The sequence below is a fragment of the Lissotriton helveticus genome, chromosome 5_1 (genome assembly GCF_964261635.1).
Source record: "Lissotriton helveticus chromosome 5_1, aLisHel1.1, whole genome shotgun sequence".
NCBI classification, from domain to species: Eukaryota; Metazoa; Chordata; class Amphibia; order Caudata; family Salamandridae; genus Lissotriton; species Lissotriton helveticus.
Genome location: NC_136065.1, coordinates 25,407,691 through 25,430,846, shown reverse-complemented (window position 1 = coordinate 25,430,846; position 23,156 = coordinate 25,407,691). Strand labels below are relative to the sequence as shown.

Sequence of the window (23,156 nt, the reverse complement as noted above, 5' to 3'; positions counted from 1 at the left end):
TGCCAAGCCATGTCTTCCCTGGACCGGAAACAAGCATCCTGGGACCGGTTTCGGATTCATAATCCTCATCAGCCAGGCTATCTTGAATCCAGTGGCCAAGTGAACAAGGGACTCACGTCTGAGCATACCCTGCCAACTTAGGGCGAACAAAGCGATACAAAAGGGGATGATGGACGGAGCGTTTGAGTGAATCAAACACTCACCCCCAGTCAACTGATCTGGGTTTAATCCATCACCATTCTTTAGTTCACTCAGCCACCCAGTTCAGACATGGCTATATGCAAATCAGTCTGACCCTGAGCCTCGTGGGAACATTCCAGCCCGAACTGCCAAGCCATGTCTTCCCTGGACCGGAAACAAGCATCCTGGGACCGGTTTCGGATTCATAATCCTCATCAGCCAGGCTATCTTGAATCCAGTGGCCAAGTGAACAAGGGACTCACGTCTGAGCATACCCTGCCAACTTAGGGCGAACAAAGCGATACAAAAGGGGATGATGGACGGAGCGTTTGAGTGAATCAAACACTCACCCCCAGTCAACTGATCTGGGTTTAATCCATCACCATTCTTTAGTTCACTCAGCCACCCCAGTTCAGACATGGCTATATGCAAATCAGTCTGACCCTGAGCCTCATGGGAACAGTCCAGCCCGAACTGCCAAGCCATGTCTTCCCTGGACCGGAAACAAGCATCCTGGGACCGGTTTCGGATTCATAATCCTCATCAGCCAGGCTATCTTGAATCCAGTGGCCAAGTGAACAAGGGACTCACGTCTGAGCATACCCTGCCAACTTAGGGCGAACAAAGCGATACAAAAGGGGATGATGGACGGAGCGTTTGAGTGAATCAAACACTCACGCCCAGTCAACTGATCTGGGTTTAATCCATCACCATTCTTTAGTTCACTCAGCCACCCCAGTTCAGACATGGCTATATGCAAATCAGTCTGACCCTGAGCCTCATGGGGACAGTCCAGCCCGAACTGCCAAGCCATGTCTTCCCTGGACCGGAAACAAGCATCCTGGGACCGGTTTCGGATTCATAATCCTCATCAGCCAGGCTATCTTGAATCCAGTGGCCAAGTGAACAAGGGACTCACGTCTGAGCATACCCTGCCAACTTAGGGCGAACAAAGCGATACAAAAGGGGATGATGGACGGAGCGTTTGAGTGAATCAAACACTCACCCCCAGTCAACTGATCTGGGTTTAATCCATCACCATTCTTTAGTTCACTCAGCCACCCCAGTTCAGACATGGCTATATGCAAATCAGTCTGACCCTGAGCCTCATGGGAACAGTCCAGCCCGAACTGCCAAGCCATGTCTTCCCTGGACCGGAAACAAGCAACCTGGGACCGGTTTCGGATTCATAATCCTCATCAGCCAGGCTATCTTGAATCCAGTGGCCAAGTGAACAAGGGACTCACGTCTGAGCATACCCTGCCAACTTAGGGCGAACAAAGCGATACAAAAGGGGATGATGGACGGAGCGTTTGAGTGAATCAAACACTCACCCCCAGTCAACTGATCTGGGTTTAATCCATCACCATTCTTTAGTTCGCTCAGCCACCCCAGTTCAGACATGGCTATATGCAAATCAGTCTGACCCTGAGCCTCATGGGAACAGTCCAGCCCGAACTGCCAAGCCATGTCTTCCCTGGACCGGAAACAAGCATCCTGGGACCGGTTTCGGATTCATAATCCTCATCAGCCAGGCTATCTTGAATCCAGTGGCCTCGGATGCTTGTTTCCGTTATGGGAAGGACATGGCTTTTGTAGTTCGGACTGGACTGTTCCCATGGGGCACAGGGTCAGCGCTGATTTGCATATCGCCATTGTCTAACCCAGGGTGGTGTGGAGTGGAAAAACGATGGATTTGGGCCCAGATCTTTTGACTGGGGTGAATGTGTGACATTGATCCACATTCTGTCCATCATTGTTGTGTTTGCAGTTACCGCTCTAAGTGTACTGGGGATGCTCAGACGTGAGTCCCAGGCACTCCACACCACTGGAAGCAAGCTAGCCGGGCTGATGAGAGGTGTTACCTCGAAACCGGGCCGGTCCTCGGATGCTTGTTTCCGTTCTGGGAAGGACATGGCTTTTGTAGTTCGGACTGGACTGTTCCCATGGGGCACAGGGTCAGCGCTGATTTGCATATCGCCATTGTCTAACCCAGGGTGGTGTGGAGTGGAAAAACGATGGATTTGGGCCCAGATCTTTTGACTGGGGTGAATGTGTGACATTGATCCACATTCTGTCCATCATTGTTGTGTTTGAAGTTACCGCTCTAAGTGTACTGGGGATGCTCAGACGTGAGTCCCAGGCACTCCACACCACTGGAAGCAAGCTAGCCGGGCTGATGAGAGGTGTTACCTCGAAACCGGGCCGGTCCTCGGATGCTTGTTTCCGTTCTGGGAAGGACATGGCTTTTGTAGTTCGGACTGGACTGTTCCCATGGGGCACAGGGTCAGCGCTGATTTGCATATCGCCATTGTCTAACCCAGGGTGGTGTGGAGTGGCAAAACGATGGATTTGGGCCCAGATCTTTTGACTGGGGTGAATGTGTGACATTGATCCACATTCTGTCCATCATTGTTGTGTTTGCAGTTACCGCTCTAAGTGTACTGGGGATGCTCAGACGTGAGTCCCAGGCACTCCACACCACTGGAAGCAAGCTAGCCGGGCTGATGAGAGGTGTTACCTCGAAACCGGGCCGGTCCTCGGATGCTTGTTTCCGTTCTGGGAAGGACATGGCTTTTGTAGTTCGGACTGGACTGTTCCCATGGGGCACAGGGTCAGCGCTGATTTGCATATCGCCATTGTCTAACCCAGGGTGGTGTGGAGTGGAAAAACGATGGATTTGGGCCCAGATCTTTTGACTGGGGTGAATGTGTGACATTGATCCACATTCTGTCCATCATTGTTGTGTTTGCAGTTACCGCTCTAAGTGTACTGGGGATGCTCAGACGTGAGTCCCAGGCACTCCACACCACTGGAAGCAAGCTAGCCGGGCTGATGAGAGGTGTTACCTCGAAACCGGGCCGGTCCTCGGATGCTTGTTTCCGTTCTGGGAAGGACATGGCTTTTGTAGTTCGGACTGGACTGTTCCCATGGGGCACAGGGTCAGCGCTGATTTGCATATCGCCATTGTCTAACCCAGGGTGGTGTGGAGTGGAAAAACGATGGATTTGGGCCCAGATCTTTTGACTGGGGTGAATGTGTGACATTGATCCACATTCTGTCCATCATTGTTGTGTTTGAAGTTACCGCTCTAAGTGTACTGGGGATGCTCAGACGTGAGTCCCAGGCACTCCACACCACTGGAAGCAAGCTAGCCGGGCTGATGAGAGGTGTTACCTCGAAACCGGGCCGGTCCTCGGATGCTTGTTTCCGTTCTGGGAAGGACATGGCTTTTGTAGTTCGGACTGGACTGTTCCCATGGGGCACAGGGTCAGCGCTGATTTGCATATCGCCATTGTCTAACCCAGGGTGGTGTGGAGTGGCAAAACGATGGATTTGGGCCCAGATCTTTTGACTGGGGTGAATGTGTGACATTGATCCACATTCTGTCCATCATTGTTGTGTTTGCAGTTACCGCTCTAAGTGTACTGGGGATGCTCAGACGTGAGTCCCAGGCACTCCACACCACTGGAAGCAAGCTAGCCGGGCTGATGAGAGGTGTTACCTCGAAACCGGGCCGGTCCTCGGATGCTTGTTTCCGTTCTGGGAAGGACATGGCTTTTGTAGTTCGGACTGGACTGTTCCCATGGGGCACAGGGTCAGCGCTGATTTGCATATCGCCATTGTCTAACCCAGGGTGGTGTGGAGTGGAAAAACGATGGATTTGGGCCCAGATCTTTTGACTGGGGTGAATGTGTGACATTGATCCACATTCTGTCCATCATTGTTGTGTTTGCAGTTACCGCTCTAAGTGTACTGGGGATGCTCAGACGTGAGTCCCAGGCACTCCACACCACTGGAAGCAAGCTAGCCGGGCTGATGAGAGGTGTTACCTCGAAACCGGGCCGGTCCTCGGATGCTTGTTTCCGTTCTGGGAAGGACATGGCTTTTGTAGTTCGGACTGGACTGTTCCCATGGGGCACAGGGTCAGCGCTGATTTGCATATCGCCATTGTCTAACCCAGGGTGGTGTGGAGTGGAAAAACGATGGATTTGGGCCCAGATCTCTGGACTGGGGTGAATGTGTGACATTGATCCACATTCTGTCCATCATTGTTGTGTTTGCACTATCCATGTTTACAGCAGACTGCCTATCCTCGTATATAAACTAGAGTAGACACTCTTCTCTGTTGTTCTATCCGTGTTTACAGCAGACTGCCTATCCTTGTATATGAACCAGAGTAGACTTTCTTTTCTTTTGTTGTATCTGTGCTTACACCAGACTGCCTAGTCTCGTATATAAACCAGAGTAGACAGTCGTCTCTTTTGTCCTGACCATGTTTACACTGGCCTGCCTAGCCTCATATATAAACCAGACAAACACTGTTCCCCTCCGTGGTATCCATGTTTACCATGGACCTCCTTGCCTCTCCTTATTTAAACCAGTAATTCTCATCCCTCCTGGCCTTGCGCACCTTGCACATCCTTGCCTCTCTGTATATAATAATAACACACACAAAGAGGAGTAGAGAGTAATGATCTCGGTGGTGGCACGAGCAAAGTGTGAAAATGCTGCCCTCACTCACAAGGTTGTGACATGCTACATCATTGGGCTTGCTTCAGTACACCCCCGTGCAGACCAACTCCTGGGGTGGAGCAAAAGGGAGGGCAAGACAATACAAACATGTAAAATATACAAATATTTCTCGGCAAAATATAATGGGATCACCAAAAGAAAAGTGCAGTGAAAGTTAAAACTAGCTCGGAGGTGTCACTAGTCACAAATGTATTCCTGGACCCACTGGCCAGAGCTAAAAACGTGAAGAATGATGGTGACAGGAAAGAATTAAGAATTCATACACCCCTCATTACTGCCAGATCGTCAACATGTTTCTGCCATGTTCATGGTACCCGCAGTGTTGGGCCACACCGGCATTCTTCATGACCTTTCTGATCCCAATAGTTTTTTTGCCCTAATGCCAGGATATGGTATCCCTAGGAACCAGTTGTTCCCACCAGGAGGGTATCCCTATGTAACACGCTCTCGTTGTACTGTAGGGGATAATAACAAGCAGAGTCTTGTTAATCGGGCGTGAAATAAAACCATTATTCACACAGTGCTGTTTTTCAGCTCGCTTGCACCACCATGTATTTGGTGTCTGGCCATAGTCGGTACTGCACCCTGTATGCATATCTATACTCAGACATGTCATTCATACCCTGGGTAGGTTTACCTTATGTGTGGCGCCGTGGCCAGGGCGACTGACTCCGGAATCTGGGGATCACGGTTTGATCCCTGGTGCCGGCGGCGGATTAGCCCAGCACCATGTGACTCTGGGCAATAGCTTGCTTAATCTTCCCGACGGCCCCAGCGCCTAGAGACCCTTACGGGTGATTGTTCTCGCTTTACAAATGTGGATTATTATTATAAATATATCCGCAGGTAGTTATACGCTACTAGACAAGCGTACTCTGTATATAAACCACTCTCCTTAAGTCCTGCCCATGTTTACTCTGGACTGCCTAGCCTTGCATATGAACCATAGTGGACATTCTTCCCTTCCATGCTTACCTTGCGAATCCTAGTCTATCATTATATGTATAGTACACAGGCCCCATCATCCTAGCCTTTCACTGCTTGCTTTGGAGTTCTGATTTCTGTGGGATCAGTACCAGAGCAGCCAGAATGCCCTTCCTTCCTTTCCGTCCATACATCTTCCAGTCCCTGTAATGTATGAACTAGTTCAGATATCCTTACCTTCATTCCATCCCATCCTTGCTTAATAACCTTGGCCTTTATCTCTGCTGCACAGGAACCAGTACCCCTGTACCTCCCTTCCCTGATCACTTTGGCCTTGCCCGTGCTCTGCAGGATGTGCATGAACCAGTACCCCTCTGCCTCCCACCCCTGCTCTGCAGGATGTGCATGAACCAGTAGGATAAGTTACTTACATGTAATCTTAGTTCTCTTCCAGGGGTATCCTCATCAATAGTCATAAGCATATGAATATTCCCGCCGATACGCTGGGACCCCGGAAACAATATATACATATATGTGAGAAGAATATATATATATATATATATATATATATATCCAACAAAGCAGGGACCCAATATGGAAACAGGCTGCCCAGAGGTTACAATAGGCTCTTTATTGGTAGTTTGCCAGCAGGAGCACTTCGTAAACCACACACCTGTGATCAGATAGCCAGACGCGTTTCAGAACAACAAGTCCTTTCATCAGTGGCATTTGCGGTGACAGGAAGAGGCGTTTTAAATTCATGCACCATTAGAATTAATCCCGCCCGCTTCAGGGCGTGGCCCCACGGCATTCTGGGCTTCGTAGTGCATGATAATTTACCCAAGTGGGTGCGTCTCCTCTAGTCAATTTTGTCCTTTTAAAAGTGCACCAAGTTCACGAAGGCACCTCCTCTGCTTGAACACTGCCTCGAGCTTCAAACTGGCTTCCCCCTGCTAGAGGCTCCAGCTTGCCTCTGTTCCGTTACTCGCAGCGTTCTGTGATGCTGCGTCGGACCCGCCAGGACAGCAGTGAGCCTTCATCCACGACCTGGGAGGCCGTTACAAATCCAACAAAGCAGGGACCCAATATGGAAACAGGCTGCCCAGAGGTTACAATAGGCTCTTTATTGGTAGTTTGCCAGCAGGAGCACTTCGTAAACCACACACCTGTGATCAGATAGCCAGACGCGTTTCAGAACAACAAGTCCTTTCATCAGTGGCATTTGCGGTGACAGGAAGAGGCGTTTTAAATTCATGCACCATTAGAATTAATCCCGCCCAGTGAAGCATTGAGCGGAACGGAATTGAGCAGGCATTTTGCAGAACGTGTCTGTTCGCCTTTCAGTGACAGCAATAAAGCAGGGCAGAATACTTTTTGAAGGGTGCCTTTAATATATGGACATTGTGGTTTGGAGATATTGCACCCACTGAGGTTTGTAATGGCGCGGACTTCAACTCCCAGAACGCCGTGAGGCCACGCCCATGAGGGCGGGAGTGGGGCACTTAAGAACTGGCTGCGCCAAAGAACGCTTTCTCCTCGCCTTCCTGAAAGCCACTGATGAAAGGATTTACCTCCTGAAACGCGTCTGGCTATACTGATGGTTTGAACTTGTTTGCCTTTCATAAATGAATTGCTGTCAGCATGCTGCCATTAAATTGACGGTTAAGATGATTTTCCATGTGGCTCTTTCAAATTGGGACTCTGCAAATGTTGGATATATATATATATATATATATATATATATATATATATATATATATATATATATATATATATATATAAAATCACAAATGCAGCTATCTATACAGAAAAGAAGAGCTGAGCAAAGCTACAAGAATTTCCTTTGCACACATATATACCTTCAACACGAAGCAGTGAAGAAAACAAAGAGCATTTGAACTGCTTTAATGTGCAGCAGAAAAAACATAATCCTGCAAAGAGGAATGACAGCATTGCCAGCTCACAGGCTGCATTGCAGAAAACACTCAGTGTGAAAAGCTGGAAAGTTAACCTCATAGAAATACATAGGCAGCCATGACCCCTAGCTTCCCATAATGCCTCAGGGGTGACAGTTAGGTCAGTTGTTCTTTGCCTAGACCCGTAGGCCAGGGCACAAAGAAATGACATTTATCGTAATCATTTGCCCAGGGAGGTGGGTGTGTTGCTTATGACTATTGATGAGGATACCCCTGGAAGAGAACTAGGATTACAAGTAAGTAACTTATCCTTCTCTTCCAGGGGATCCTCATCAATAGTCATGAGCATATGGATAGAATAGCAAGCCCATCCCCTCAACCTGCGGGCAAACAATAAGCATAAACTCAACAGGTATTGAGAAAATATCATGACTCTAATGAAACTAGCATTGGAACCAATTCCTCAAGGAGGCTTGGCCTACTTGGGTATCTGCTCTGGAGTCACAATCAAGACAGTAGTGCCTAGTAAACCGATTTCCAAGTTGCCGCCTTGCAAATCTCGGCCATCGGTACATTATGCAAGAAAGCTACTGCAGCTGCATATCCGCTAGTGGAGTGAGCCTTAAAGGGAACCAATAGAGGCTTGTTGACAAATTGATAAGCCAGCTTAGTGCAGGACACTATCCACCTCGGGATAGATCGTTTGGAGGCTGGAAAACCTGTCCTGATGACACCATAGTTTAAGAATAATTGGTCAGATGTCCTAATGGATTTTGTTCCTTCCAAATAGAATTTTAGAACCCTCTTGAGGTCAAGTGAGTGAAGAGACCTTTCTGATGGATTAGCAGGATTGGTAAAAAAAAGAGGGAAGGGAAATTGTCTGGTTAACATGGAAGTCGGACATCACTTTTGGTAAGAAAGACGAGTGAGTCCTCAGAACCACCCGATTGTGATGGAAAACCGTGTATGGTTCCTTTGAGCAGAGTGCCTGGATTTCACTTTCTCTGCATGCTGACGTGATAGCTATTAAAAAAGCAACTTTCCATTTTAGGTGCTGTAAAGTGGGCTTATGAATGGGCTTGAAAGGAGGGCCCATAAGCTTGGACAGAACAATATTCAACTCCTAAGGAGGTGAAGGATGTCGGACAGGAGGAAAAACTTTCTTCAACCCCTAAAGGAAATCTTTGACCACCTGGAGTTGAAAAAAGGAAGGCTGGTAATGTGATTTTCTGTAGGCCGTAATGGCCGCCAAATGAACTTTTATAGAAGAGTACTTCAAACCAGACTTGGCTAAATACAGAAGATAAGGCAAGATTACCTCCTCCTGCTCACTAGTTGGACTAAAACCATTATGCATACACCACAAGAAAAACCTCTTCCATTTAAAAGAATAAGAATGTCTTGCAGGGTGGTCTCCTCGACTCCCTCACAATGTTCATGCAGTCCTGAGGGAGATTCAAGTGTCCGTATTGCAAGACTTCAGGAGCCAGGCTGCCAAGCTCAGCGACGGAAGGCTGGGGTGCAGAATCTTCCCGCCCATTTTGGTCAGAAGTTCCGGTCTACACGGCAGCCTCCTGTGTGGACATATTGAGAGTTGCAATAGGTCCGGATACCACCATTGACAAGGCCAGTCCGGTGCTATCAGGATCATCTTCATCCTGGATCGGATAAGCTTGGTCACCACCTTTGGAATGAGAGAAAGAGGAGGAAAGACGTATGCAAATGTTCCGGACCAGTCTATCAAAAGAGTATTCCCTCTCATTCCTGGCTGGTAAAATCCGGACACGAAGGCGTGGCATTTCTTGTATAGATCATCTGCAAAGAGGTCGATGGGTGGTCGACCACATTGACGGAAGATGTCTGCCACTACGTCGTCGCTGAGCTTCCAGTCTTCTTGTTCTTCAAAGTGCCAACTGAGATCGTCTGCCCGCACGTTTTGTTCTCCTGAAAGGTGTACCGCAGTGGTCGAGAGATATCTTGCCAAAAGCCAGTGCTAGATTGCTTGGGATTCCAATGACAGCGGGCGAGATTGTGTTCCACCTTGTTTGTTCAAGTAATACATGGTGGTTGTATTGTCCGTTTGAATCAGAATCGAGTCTAAACCTCGTCAACTCATTGGCTAAAAATGCCCGCTTCCATCTCAGCTATCTCAGAAAAATTAAACCTTTTCTCGGGAACGCGGACCTCAAATCTGCAGTCCAATCCTTAGTTATTTCTAGACTGGAGTATGGATGATCCACCCTCGCGGGTCTTCCCAAACTCTCAAATGCCCCGCTAAAGGCCTGTCTCAATGCTGCAGCAAGACTTTTAACAGGCTCTAGGAAATTTGATCACATATCGCCACACCTGAAAGCACTCAACTGGTTACCGTACGCAGCCCGAATCCACCTAAAAAAGGCCTGCATCACACATAAGGCGCTACACCACAACACCCCTCAATTCCTAGCCCAAAAACTCAGCCTATCTGGAGGAAACAGACATTCAAGGAGTGCAAACAATCTACTTCTGAAACCTGCACGTTTCAAAAAGTCTAAAACCTCCAACAGAGCATTCTCTGGGGCAGCTCCCAGAATTTGGAACTCCCTTCCATCTCGCATCAGAAAATTCTCCTCTTTCCCTCTCTTCAAAAAGGAAACAAAATGATTCCTGATGAGCAATTTCCTACCTTAAATTAAGATAACCACGTCACAAGAGCGACAATCCCCAAACTACTGTTATTCGCTGGTGTGCTTAATGTATGACCTGCATATATTTAAATGGTTTTGGGCTCAGAACATTCTTCTCACTGTTGCCAAGAGAAATGATGACCCACACAAACTTGAATGGTCTTCCTATTTGTGTTTCAGAACAAGTTCTCTCAATGGTGTTACTCCCCGTTACCCGCAGACTATTTTTTTTCCCTGTATGCATTTGCTCCCTTTGAATGTTTCACCTTATGCCTGATGTAAAGCGCTCTGATACCCTATTTTGGTTCTGGTTCGCACTCTATAAAACTTTATAAATAAAATAAATGATAAATAAAAACCCAAGTTCGCCCCCACCATCCCTGGAGAGATGCATCCGTGATCAGGATTGCTGTGGAAGAGACTGGTGGAAGGGCACTCCCACCAGAATGGATGACTTTGCTTGGGAGAGGAGAAGACGATCCTCCCAATGTCCTGAAGATTGGTCCCATTTGTCTTCCAGATCTTGTTGCAGCGGTCTCATTCTCAATCTGGAGTTGGGGATGAGAAATATGCAAGAGGCCATCGACCCTAGAAGAGAGGCCACTTGCCGCACTGATGCTTGGTGCACATGAAGTAGAGAGTTGCACTTCTGTTTCATCGATACCAGTCATCCCTCCAAAGGAAACACTTTCCTATACCAGAGTCTATGGTGGCACCCAGATAATGTAGAGTTTGCGTGGGCTGTTGGACAGATTTGTCCAGGTTCACGTGAAGGCCTAAACGGCGAAGTAGATTTAGGCAAATTCGAAAGTGAACCCTTCAACAGCCAATCGTCCAGGTACGGGTACGGGTACACAAATAGGCCTTGACAATGCAGAGCTGCGGCTACCACCGCCATGCATTTTGTGAATACACTTGGTGCGGATTTTAGGCCGAACGGTAAGACTCGGAATTGGTAATGTTTGGAGCCCACCATGAATCTCAGGAACTTGCGGTGACGTTTAGCAATCGGTATGTGGAAGTACTCATCTTGGAGGTCTATCGAACACATCCAATCCCCCTTTTGTAGGTGCGGATATATTTGATGTAGCGCCAACATGCAAAAGTTCTCTCTCCAAATGACCTTGTTCAGAGATCGCAGATCCAGGATAGGTCTCTATTTGTGCAGTTGGTCTTTCTTTGGTACCAGAAAGTACCTGGAATAGACCCCCTTTCCTCTTTAAGCCATAGTAACTTCTTCTACAGCCAATTTCTGGAGGAGGACTGACGCCTCCTGACGTAGCTATTTTAGTTGGTGGGGATGCGACTTGAGTGGAGGAATGTTCTTTGTTGCTGAACTGAAACGAAGTGTGTATCCATTGTTCAGTATATTTAGCACCCATTGATCTTTTGTTATTTTGCGCCACTCTGCCACGTGATTCGAAATACTTCCTCCCACTGGAGTGGGCAACGGCGCTAGAGGAAGCAGAAATCACTGCTTCTCTGAAGTCTTGGCTGCACATGACGATTGTTGATGTTGTCCTCCTCTGCCTCTGGAACCTCTATGGCTTTGGAACTGAGCCCTTGATTGCTGGTTATGCTTCTGCTGCCATTGAGGAGTTTGAACCCTCTGTTTGTAGTTTTTGCGATTGCAAGACCTGTATCTGCGTCTGAATTCTATTTTTTCTTTTCTAGGCCTACCGCCTTCAGTATATCCAGCTCAGCCTTCAGCCTAGCCATTTCTTCATCGGTGTGGGAACCAAAAAGAGATGTTCCGGAGAATGGAAGACTTAAAATCCGATGTTGAGACTCTGGCTTTAAAGCTGTTAGGCGCAGCCATGAAGACCTTCATGCACAACTGCTGTGTGCATATGAATGGCCAGCCTGAGAAGCCCCGTCTACTGCAGTACTAATCACCTGATTAGAAACCAGCGCCCCTTCTTGGAGAATCCCCGCAAAATCTTTTCTGTACTCTTTTGGCAGCTTTTCCTTAAAACGCTCCAAAGAATCCCATAAGGACCTGTTGTAGCGTCCTAACAGGGCAGCAGCGCTTGATATCTTCAAGGAAGATGCTGCGGATTAGCAAACCTTTCCTGGGCTTGACTCTCCTTGTCTGGAGGGACAGAGGAGGAAGAAGCAACTGCATGAGTTTTCTTTGCTGCCGGATGATTACCGAGATCTGGTGGGGGATCCGATGCCGTCAGCTTATATTTTTTCTGAATCCTCGCTGGACAGCTTTAATTAAGGATGGGGTGAGAAAAACGTCCATCACTGGTTCGATTAGACCAGGAACCAGGGGAAGCAAAGGTCTAGACACAATCTGCTGATGAAGAGTCTTGAATATGATAGAGGTGGAAGCCTGCGAAGCTGACATATCTATGTTCAGTTTCAGTGCTCCTCTAGTGAAGACTTGTATTAAACGACAGGAGTGAAACCCATAAACCATGTTGAGATTAGGGTAGGTACATGAAAGCAGTGACAATATCTCAACTGGTATCATTAGGTAGGACAGTTAGACACGCATGTGCAATACATTACATGAAAGAGAGGGAGACTCATGGTCGGTTTTTAGAATGTGCACATGGCAACATATATTGGAGTACGAAATTATAAGAAGAAATACAGTTGTAATAGCACTGTGGGTAAGAAATCCATAAAACAACCCGAATTGGACTTGGTGCTCAATTGTGTACGTGACACAAAAAGTGGCGACGCAAGTGACAATGTGTTATCAGCAAGGAACGGCGTAAGGTGCATGAGTGGCAAAATATGTACAGTGAATATGGTGGTTCCAGTCAATAATTAACAATCTTATTTGACAATTTGATAGCAGATACTATGGAACCACGACAAGGGTGCGCCATCAATTGCGCTGACAAGTCAACAATGTTTCGATCCGAGTATTTGGGATCATCTTCAGGACCGGGTTGAAAGGATTAGGAAGATTATCCCAAATACTCTTTCATGTAATATATTGCACATGCGTGTCTAACTGTCCTACCTAATGATACCAGTTGAGATATTGTCACTGTTTCCTCTAGTGAGGACATCGTGAAATGTATTGATGTAATCGATAGGTGACAGTCTAGAAGGAGGGCTATCCGTAAATGTAGGTGAATAGTCCCTTTTTGAAGAGTGAGATGAAGAAGAAGAAGACCAAGACGGTGTTCTCATTCTCTTCCGATGAGCATGAGATGGTCTATGCTCCGGAGATTTGTCCTGACAATCCCTGGTCCGAGCAACAGGTGATCTGTCCACCTCGTGTACTAATCGTTCCAACGGGGATCTGTGTAGCAGACTGGAATAGTCCAAAGGCAGTCGAGCTTGCCCAGAAGCATCTTTCTGCCAATGGCTGATAGGAAGGAGCCATCTTGGCGGCAGATTTACTGAAGGAGACCTCTGCACTCTTGGAGACGTTGGTCTTGGTGATTGTCGTGCCTCTGGAGATGGAGAAGAAGAGCTTCTCGTCGTAATCACTTGAGGAGAGCTCGCCGCTGAAAGCGATGACTCCATGCGTCCTCTGGAGGTTGAACGGTGCCAGGAGGAGCGATGCGACATCGAAGGGGAGTGCCTCGACGTCGAACGACTATATGTAACCAGGACCAGTGAGTCTTTCGAGAGGGATCTTCTACTCGACGTCGACCTCTCTCCCCGCTTTGACCTCGAATGTCTTGACGTTGAAGCAATCAACCTCATCGACCTTGTCCTCGACGCAGAGCGTCCGGGAGAAGCTAAAGTGTGAATCAACGGAGAACTTCTTCTCAATGTCATGTCCTTTCTTGACGTTGACGGAGACCGCCGTCTCGACGTCGAACGCCATCTGGAATACTTGATTTTTGGTCCTGACTATGAATCTTTCTTCACCAATGAAAAATATCTGGTCCTCGACGTTGACCGCCGCCTGGTCAGTGACAGAGGAGTCTGCTTTGACGTTGAATGTCTCGTACTGGCGATGACGATGCCTGTCTCAACGTCGACCGTCGCCTGGTTGACGGCAATGGAGACGCTTGTTTCGATGTCGATCGTCGTTCTACTGGCGACGATGAGGCTTGTCTCGACATTGACCGCCGCCTGGTTGAAGGCAACCGAGATGCCCGCTTCGACGCCAATCGCAGCTCTACTGGCAATCGCGGAGCATGTCTCGACATCGAACGCCGTATTGGTGGCGATGACAGAGATCCAACTCTTGACGTTGTGCAAGCCCGCACTCCTCGACGCCGATCGTTGCCGGGTTGACGATGGCTGAGGGTGTGACGTACCTGCAGTCTTCGTCGACGACTGGTATTTTCTCGACGGGATCCCGCCGTCGATGGTCTTCTTGTCGGTGTTTTCGCTGCCGGTGAAGGTATTTTCAGCGCCGATCCCGACGCTGAGGGAGAGAAAACTGGAACTTTACTTCTGCATGAGGATCTTGCTCTCTCCTTTCTCTTCTTCACCGGAGACCTGCCTCTAGAAGAAGCTTTACCCTTATGGGCCAGCCCATAAAGACAAATCCTCTCTCTGTCTTTCAGAGTACGCCTGGACAGGGACTAACAATGTTTGCAAGTCTTAAGATCATGATCCTCAGGAAGGCAAAGGATACAGACAGAATGTGAATCTGATCTAGCCTTCTTTTTGCCACAGGAAGGGCAAGAGTCATAGGGAGATGGCATTTCTGAGAGGAAAAATATGCCTAATTCTCACAAAAAAAGTAGAAATCTACTTTAAAAGCCAAAAGATGTTGAAGTAAGTAGGTTTTGGCCAAAAAATAGTAGATATTTTCTGACAGCAATTAGAACAAGAGCTGTAGTAACCAGGGTCCTGACAGAAGGAGCCGGAAAGAACAACTGACCTAACTGTCATCCCTGAGGCATGATGGGAAGCTAGGGGTTATGGCTGCCGTAAAGGCACGGTGCCAGTTTATTCCTATGTGTTTCTGTGTGGTTAGCTTTTCAGCTTTTCACACTGAGTGTTTTCTGCAATGCAGCCTGTGAGCTGGCAATGCTGTCATTCCTCTTTGCAGGATTATGTTTTTTCTGCTGCACATTAAAGCAGTTCAAATGCTCTTTGTTTTCTTCACTGCTTCGTGTTGAAGGTATATATGTGTGCAAAGGGAATTCTTGTAGCATTGCTCAGCTTTTCTTTTTGGACAGCTGCATTTGTATGTATGCATATATGTATATAGATATATATATTCATATATGTTTCTCACATATATGTATATTTTGTTTCCGGGGTCCCCGACTATTGATGAGGATCCCCTGGAAGAGAACCTATATGCCTCCCACCCCTACTCACCTTGGCCTTGCCCGTGCTCTGCAGCATGTGTATGAAGCCCCCACCCACCTTGGCCTTGCCCGTGCTCTGCAGGACATGCATGAACTCCCCACTCCCACTCATCTTGGCCTTGCCCATTCTCTGCAGCCTGTGCATAAACCCCCTCAGCACCCCCACCCACCTTGGCCTTGCCCGTGCTCTGCAGGACATGCATGAACTCCCCACTCCCACTCCCACTCATCTTGGCCTTGCCCATTCTCTGCAGCCTGTGCATAAACCCCCTCAGCACCCCCGCTCACCTTGGCCTTGCCTGTGCTCTGCAGGATGTGCACCAGAGCACACGCCACCTCCTCCTTGCTCTTGACGCTGAGCACCGGCTCCAGCACGGCGCAGAGCATGCGGTAGTTGTTGGTGACGTACTCAGCGAACTCCTTGTACAGCTCCATGGGCAGGATGCTCATGGTCTGGAAGCGCGCCTTGACACGGATGGACGGGCAGCTGGACTTGCTCTTGCCCGAGCTAGGCTGGCTCACCGGGTACCACTGCTCGACGAACTGCCGCCCGCTGATGCTGGTGATGGGCACGTTCACCATACCCACGTAGTTGCTCTTGTCCTTCTTGCGCTTCTTGTCCGTGTCCTTGTAGAGGTGCAACCGCACGTTGCGCACCGGCGGCAGGTTGTTGAACTCGAAGTGCTCCCCCCAGAAGACGTTGTCCGTGCGGACCTTGCTGGTGGTGCGCGCGTACAGCATGTCGTCCAGGCACAGCTCGCAGTAGTAGCGCTTCTTGGGGGGCAGGTCCCGGGCCTCGATGATCCACAGCTTGAGGACATTGTCCACTCGGCGGCTGTTGTCCTGCCATGGTAAGCGAGAGGGAGATGAGAGGAAGTAAGGAAGGTAGAAAGCGGCAGAAAAAGAGAGAGGGAAAGAGAGAGAGTGAAAGAGAGAGGGGAAGAAAGGGAGAGAGAGGCAGATGGAGAGAGAAAAAGAGGGGAAGAAAGGGAGAAAGAAGGGAAGAGAGAGGGAAAGAGGGGGAGAAAGAAGGAGGGCGAGAAAGGGAGAGAGAGGGAGAGAGGTAGAGGGAAAGAGAGAGGAAGAGTAAGAGAAAGGGAAAGACAGAGAGAGAGAAAGAGGGAGAGGGGAAGAGAAAGAGAGAGGGAAGAGGGAGAGAGAGGGGGAGAGAAAGAGAGCGAGAGAGGGGGAAGAGGGGAAGAGAGGGAAAGAGGGGGAAGAGAGAGGGTGAAGAGAGAGGGGGAAAGAGAGGGGGAAAGGGAGCAAGAAGGAGGGAGAGCGAGGGAAAGGGAGGGGAAGAGAGGGAAGTAGAGAGGGGGAGAGAGGGAGAGAGAGAGAGAGAGAAAGAGGGAGAGGGAGAGAGCGGGAAAGAGAGGGGGAAGAAAGGGAGAGAGGGGAAGAAAGGGAGAGAAGGAGAGGGAGAGAGAAAGAGGGAAAGAGAGAGACAGATAAAAAGAGAGGGGAAGAGAGATTGAAACAAAGAGAGAGACAGAGAGAGAGGGGGAGAGAGAGAGGCAAAGAAAGGAAAAGCGAGAGAAACAGAGAGAGAGGGAGAGAGAGGGGAGAGAGAGCAACAGAGTGAGAAAGGGGGAAGAGAGAGGGTGGGAGAGAGAGGGAAAGAGGCAGAGTGAGAACGAAAAAGATTAACCCTGGGCGGTGAACTCCACTCGGCTCTCGGAGTTTGCAAAAAACGCAGCTCCGGGTAACGGAGTTTTTTTCCCTTGCTCGCCCTCGTCAACATCAAGTTGGCGAGCGCAAGCGATGAAAATCCACCTCCTGGCGAGATTTTTCCTCGTTCGCGATCGCCATTGTCAAGTTGGGGAGCGCGAGCATGAAAAATCAACCTCCCAGTGAGATTTGTCAACGAGGGTGGTCAGATTTCTCATTGCGAGGGGTCGCATGTTCTTGCGACCGCTCTCATTAAGAAACCGTCCGTTCACGTTGCGAAAGCTGCTGCTCGGGTAAAAAATTGACTCGAGAGGCAGAAAGGAAGCAGCGTCCGCTTGAGCTGTGCATGGTGCCATTCGCTATGATTGCACAGTGCGGACAAACACCCGGCACTGAAAATCACTGCAAACGGCATTCATCAAACACATTCTGTTGGTTGCGGAGCTCCGCGTAGTGCGGCAGAGGTTTTTTTGTACTTTGTGGAGTTTCGCATAGCCCAACTCCAGAAAGTCCGCCCAGGCTTAAAAAAGAGAGTGGGAAAGAGAGAGAGAGAGAGAAAGAGTGTGAGAGAGAGGGAAAGAGAGAGGGGGAAAGAGGGAAAGAGAGAGAGGGGGACAGAGAGAGAGGGGGAAGAGAGGGAAAGAGAGGGGTAAGAGAGAGAGGGAAAGAGGGAAACAGAGAGGGAGAGAGGGGAAGAGAGAAGGAGAGAAAGAGAGGAAAAGAGATGGAGGGAAAGGAAGGGAGCGAGAAAGAGAGAGAGGACAGAGAGAAATGGAAAAGAGAGAAAGAAGAAGAAGAACGTGGCGAGAGTCGAAAAGAAAGAGGATGATAGCAGAGAAAGAAACAAAGAGCATACTCACAAGAGGTAAGGAAGAAAGTGCTGAGAGAAAGGCAGGGCTAGATAGGGATTGGTATTGAGAGAGAGAATGCCTTGAAACAATAATTGTCTGCACTTAAATACATTCACTGTGTTCACACAGATGAGAGCAATTTGAATAACAAGCCTTGTCACAGGGAAGCCTGAATATCTGACAGTTTCCATGAATGGCACAACCTTCTTTTTTTTAAAACTTTTCCACTTGTCTAACATCCATTTGTGCCCAGACCTCCTACCTGTGCAGTTTCATTAGGAGTATTTTGATACAGTTTAGTGCCAGCCATCTGGCCAGTCAATCCAATGTTGCAAGGTCTGTGCAGAAAACCTGAAAGGTTACCTCTTAGTGCTCGTTTCTGATGATGCTTTAACGGATAACAGTCAAAATACACAGGCGAAAATCTAGACTCCAGGTGAGAACAGAAAAGAAACAAGCTAGGGAACTCACAGAGAAACAGAGCGAGCAAGAGAGGAGAAAGGGAGGAGAAAGAGCAGCTCAGGAGACAGAAAGAGCGAGAGAGAGATAGGACAATGAGGGAAAAGAAAGATATGAGGAAAATTAAAAGGCAGATGGGGAGAAAGAGAATGACTGGAATATATGGAATTGGACAAAGAAATAGAGAGGTAGAAAAAAAGAAAGAGAGAAGAACAAAGAGAGAGAGTGAGACACTGATAAAAAGAAAGAGAAGGGGTGAGACAGGAAGTATAGGAGAAGAGCAGAATGAATGACTGGAGACTGTGTGTGGGTGAGTGAGCGCGTATAGGAGTGTTGTGTTTGTGAGAAAGAGGGAACAGGCGAGAAAGAAAACAGAGAAAGATGGAAAGCAAAAGAGACTGGAGCAAGGGGTGTGTCTATCCTTATATCTTGCTCCTCATCCACTAATTTTCATACCTGTGCTGTTGCTCTTTCTAGTTCACAAAGGGCCAGATGTAGGTAACAGCAGTTTTGCGAGTCCTTAATAGCGATTTTTAGGGAACCGCTATTAAGGAGTCGTAAAATGCCATGTAGGTAGGAATCGCAGTATTTTTTGCGATTCCTTAATATTCCTTAATTGAGAATTGCAATTTGTGATTTGCAATCAAGGAATACCTTCCCATTCATTACTATGGGCCTCTACAGGTACTCGCAAATTGCGTGAGCAATTTCATGGGTGCAAGGGTTCCAGAGGGACACCTTGTTGCACCCCTGAAACGTGCACGTGTGCACATGTGGCGCACATACATGCCCTAAGGTCATGAATGTGTACCACTTGGCACTTTTAAAAAAGCAAAAAAGTGATTTTTTAAAGGAAATCGCAAATTACCACCAACTTGAAGTTGGTGGTAATTTGCGATTCCTTAAGGCCAAATCGAACTTTATCTGCTTATTACATTGTATTTAAAGAATCGCAATTTGCAATTCCTTAAATGCAATCACAAAATAGGAAATCACAAATTTTGCAATCCTTTATTTTGCAAGAGGGTTTTTGTGTGCTACATTGCACACTGCTAATTTGCGATCACAAACACTGAAATTCTGTGAATTTCAGCGTTTGCGATCGCAAATTGGCTTACTACATATGGCCCTAAGTTCTCTTTTATCACATCAAGTGTCCAACTCTCTCTTGTATGCTGATCTCACATCACAAGCCTATCTGTTTTGGAATGCACCTATCTATCTTGCCTGTCGATGCTCTGAAGTTACCAGAGGCAACACACAGCACTATACAAAACTCCAAATACAAAAATAAACCTCTTCACACACACATGTACCCCAATATACGCTTGTTCATCTTCCTGTGTGCCCATCTAGCTAGATCTGTGCCTGCCACTCTTGCTGTGGCCCATATATATTAATATGTGTCTATCATGAAATATGACAATATATCTCGATATGTTTCCATCAATCTCAGTTTGTGGCCATCTCTCCCATAAAGTATGCATTTGCCTAATTATGTGCCTATCTTTCTTGATACAAATTCATCTATCTGTGATCTGCATGCATACCCATGTATCTTGATAGGTTCCCTTCTATCTTGATATGAGGTCATCTATCGTGATATATAACCACATATCTCGATACGTCCCATCTCCTCATTGTGTGCCTATCTTTCTTGATACAAATTCATCTATCTGTGATCTGCATGCATACCCATGTATCTTGATAGGTTCCCTTCTATCTTGATATGAGGTCATCTATCGTGATATATAACCACATATCTCGATACGTCCCATCTCCTCATTGTGTGCCTATCTTTCTTGATACAAATTCATCTATCTGTTTATATGCCCATGTGTGCCAGTTGATCTTAATATGTGCACATCTCTCGATATGTCACCATTTAGTATGGCATGCATCTATATTGATATGTAGCCATCTGTCGTGACCTCTAGTCATCTATTTCAATATGTACGGATCTATTCCGGCGTCTCACTATGTAAACACCTATCTCGATGTGCAACCACCTATTTTGCTGGGCACTATATGATCCCTATGTGTGCCCTTATATCTCAATATATAGCTATCTTTCTTGAGATGTGGCAGTCTATCTCAGTATGTACGAGCCCTTACATTTCAATACGAGCACCTCTTTCTTTCTAGCCGGCCATGTCCTCGATTTGTCGTTCAGTTCATATGTCTCTTTCCCCATATCCACCTACACAGAGGCCTTCTTCAGCCTGTTACTCCCTCCTACACTCCATGCTGACACACAAGAGGGTCCAGATATGAGAGCATGAGTTGAGCTTGTGTCATGTTCTCTCCAACCCTCACTCAGCCCTTTGATATATTCCACTCAAGTTCACCTAACATGGGTGATGAGTACCAGCCTGGCATTGAGCTGGGAACGTTTCTTGTTCTCTGTACCGAGAAGCAGCAGTGTCTACAGTATTAAAGTGTTTTATGAATGCAAGCACCTGTTTGTGGCGTTTTGTGGTGTAGATTCACATACTCTCCATACTCCTGCCTTCTCTTGTTGGGCTCAGATGTTTGCAACTCGTTTTTGTCTTCAAAGTAGTCTTCCGAGTCCTAAGATATAGTGATTTTTCCCTCAGTTGGCAACGCACATGGGCACTGGCTCCATTGTGAGATTGATTTTCCCACAGCGTGTAATCGTACTGGTGTAGCAGGAAAATGTGTATAACATGCTATATGCGTGAATGAAAGAGAAGAACATCTATAAGCAACTACTGGCTCCTGGGGTGGCGAGTGGATGCATGTGAATCTACAGCACTACACGTTACGAATAGATGCTTCCAGTTTAAGTAACATTGTCGTGAAGGAAATCCTTGAGAGCTTGGGGAATGGCCAGAAGCTCGAGGTGATTGAAGTGAGAGGTTGCTGATGTTTCACCACGATAAATAGTGATAAGGGCTAGCCCATATCAACACTAGATCTTCCCAATGACCCTCTACTTGTGAATATTGTGCCGATAGGCACTGAGGCAGAGGACACATGCAATCTGGCATAGGGGCCTATGGCTCTGCAGGAGGCCATCATCCCCCAGAGATGTATCACTCTTCCGACTGTTAGGTGACTATGTGGCTGACAAAGAGGCAGGTGATGTTCTCTTCTTTATGTACTGAGATGCAGTAGACTCACATGTGATGGCTTCTTCCCTCTGTACCGAGAAGCAGCAGTGTCACAGATGATGTGCTAGTTTCTCTGTACCGAGACACAGTAGATTCACATGTGATGGCTTCTTCCCTCTGTACCGAGAAGCAGCAGTGTCACAGGTGTTGTGCTCATCTCTCTGTATCAAGACACAGTAGATTCACATGTGATGGCTTCTTCCCTCTGTACCGAGAAGCAGCAGTGTCACAGGAGAGGTTCTCATCTCTCTGTACCGAGATGCAGTAGATTCACATGTGATGACTTCTTCCTTCTGTACCGAGAAGCAGCAGTGTCACAGGTGTTGTGCTCCTCTCTCTGTACCAAGAAACAGTAGACTCACATGTAATGGGTTTTTTCCTCTGTACCGAGAAGCAGCAGTGTCACAGGAGATGTTCTCATCTCTCTGTAACGAGATGCAGTAGATTCACATGTGATGACTTCTTCCCTCTGTACCGAGAAGCAGCAGTGTCACAGGTGTTGTGCTACTCTCTCTGTACCAAGACGCAGAAGACTCACATGTAATGGGTTCTTTCCTCTGTACCGCGAAGCAGCAGTGTCACAGGTGTTGTGCTCATCTCTTTGTACCAAGACGCAGTAGATTCACATGTGATGGGTTCTTCCCTCTGTATCGAGAAGCAGCAGTGTCACAGGTGTTGTGCTCATCTCTCTGTACCAAGACGCAGTAGACTCACATGTAATGGGTTCTTTCCTCTGTACCAAGAAGCAGCAGTGTCATAGGTGTTGCGCTCATCTCTTTGTACCAAGACACAGTAGATTCACATGTGATGGGTTCTTCCCTCTGTACCGAGAAGCAGCAGTGTCACAGGTGTTGTGCTCATCTCTCTGTACTGAGATGCAGTAGATTCACATGTAATGGGTTCTTCCCTCTGTACCGAGAAGCAGCAGTGTCACAGGTGATGTTCTCATCTCTCTGTACCAAGATGCAGTAGATTCACATGTAATGGGTTCTTCCCTCTGTACCGAGAAGCAGCAGTGTCACAGGTGATGTTCTCATCTCTCTGTACCAAGACGCAGTAGATTCACATGTGATGGGTTCTTCCCTCTGTACCGAGAAGCAGCAGTGTCACAGGTGATGTTCTCATCTCTCAGTTCCTGTGTGCATTAAACGTGCTCTGGGTGGGATTACTGCTCCTGGTCTTCATGTTTGCATTAGAAGTGCTCTGGCTGGGATTACTGCTCCTGGTCTTCCTGTGTGCATTAAACGTGCTCTGGGCGGGATTACTGCTCCTGGTCTTCATGTTTGCATTAGAAGTGCTCTGGGTGGGATTACTGTTCCTGGTCTTCCTATGTGCATTAGACGTGCTCTGGGTGGGATTACTGCTCCTGGTCTTCCTGTGTGCATTAAACATGCTCTGGGTGGGATTACTGCTCCTTGTCTTCCTGTGTGCATTAGACGTGCTCTGGGTGGGATTACTGCTCCTGGTCTTCCTGTGTGCATTAAACATGCTCTGGGTGGGATTACTGCTCCTGGTCTTCCTGTGTGCATTAGACGTGCTCTGCGTGGGATTACTGCTCCTGGTCTTCCTGTGTGTA

At 47.6% G+C, this 23,156-nt stretch overlaps 1 protein-coding gene across 12 annotated transcripts in view; it reads right to left on the bottom strand.

The window, feature by feature from the left end:
- Positions 1–23,156, bottom strand: part of SYNGAP1 (synaptic Ras GTPase activating protein 1) — a 758,031-nt gene that overhangs the window by 261,197 nt on the left and 473,678 nt on the right. For 8 of the 12 annotated variants that reach the window (XM_078641656.1, XM_078641652.1, XM_078641655.1 and 5 more), the window contains one exon: positions 15,757–16,311. In XM_078641656.1, the coding sequence (XP_078497782.1) occupies positions 15,757–16,311 (555 nt within the window). The other 4 variants (XM_078641660.1, XM_078641657.1, XM_078641659.1 and 1 more) reach the window with 4 other exon arrangements.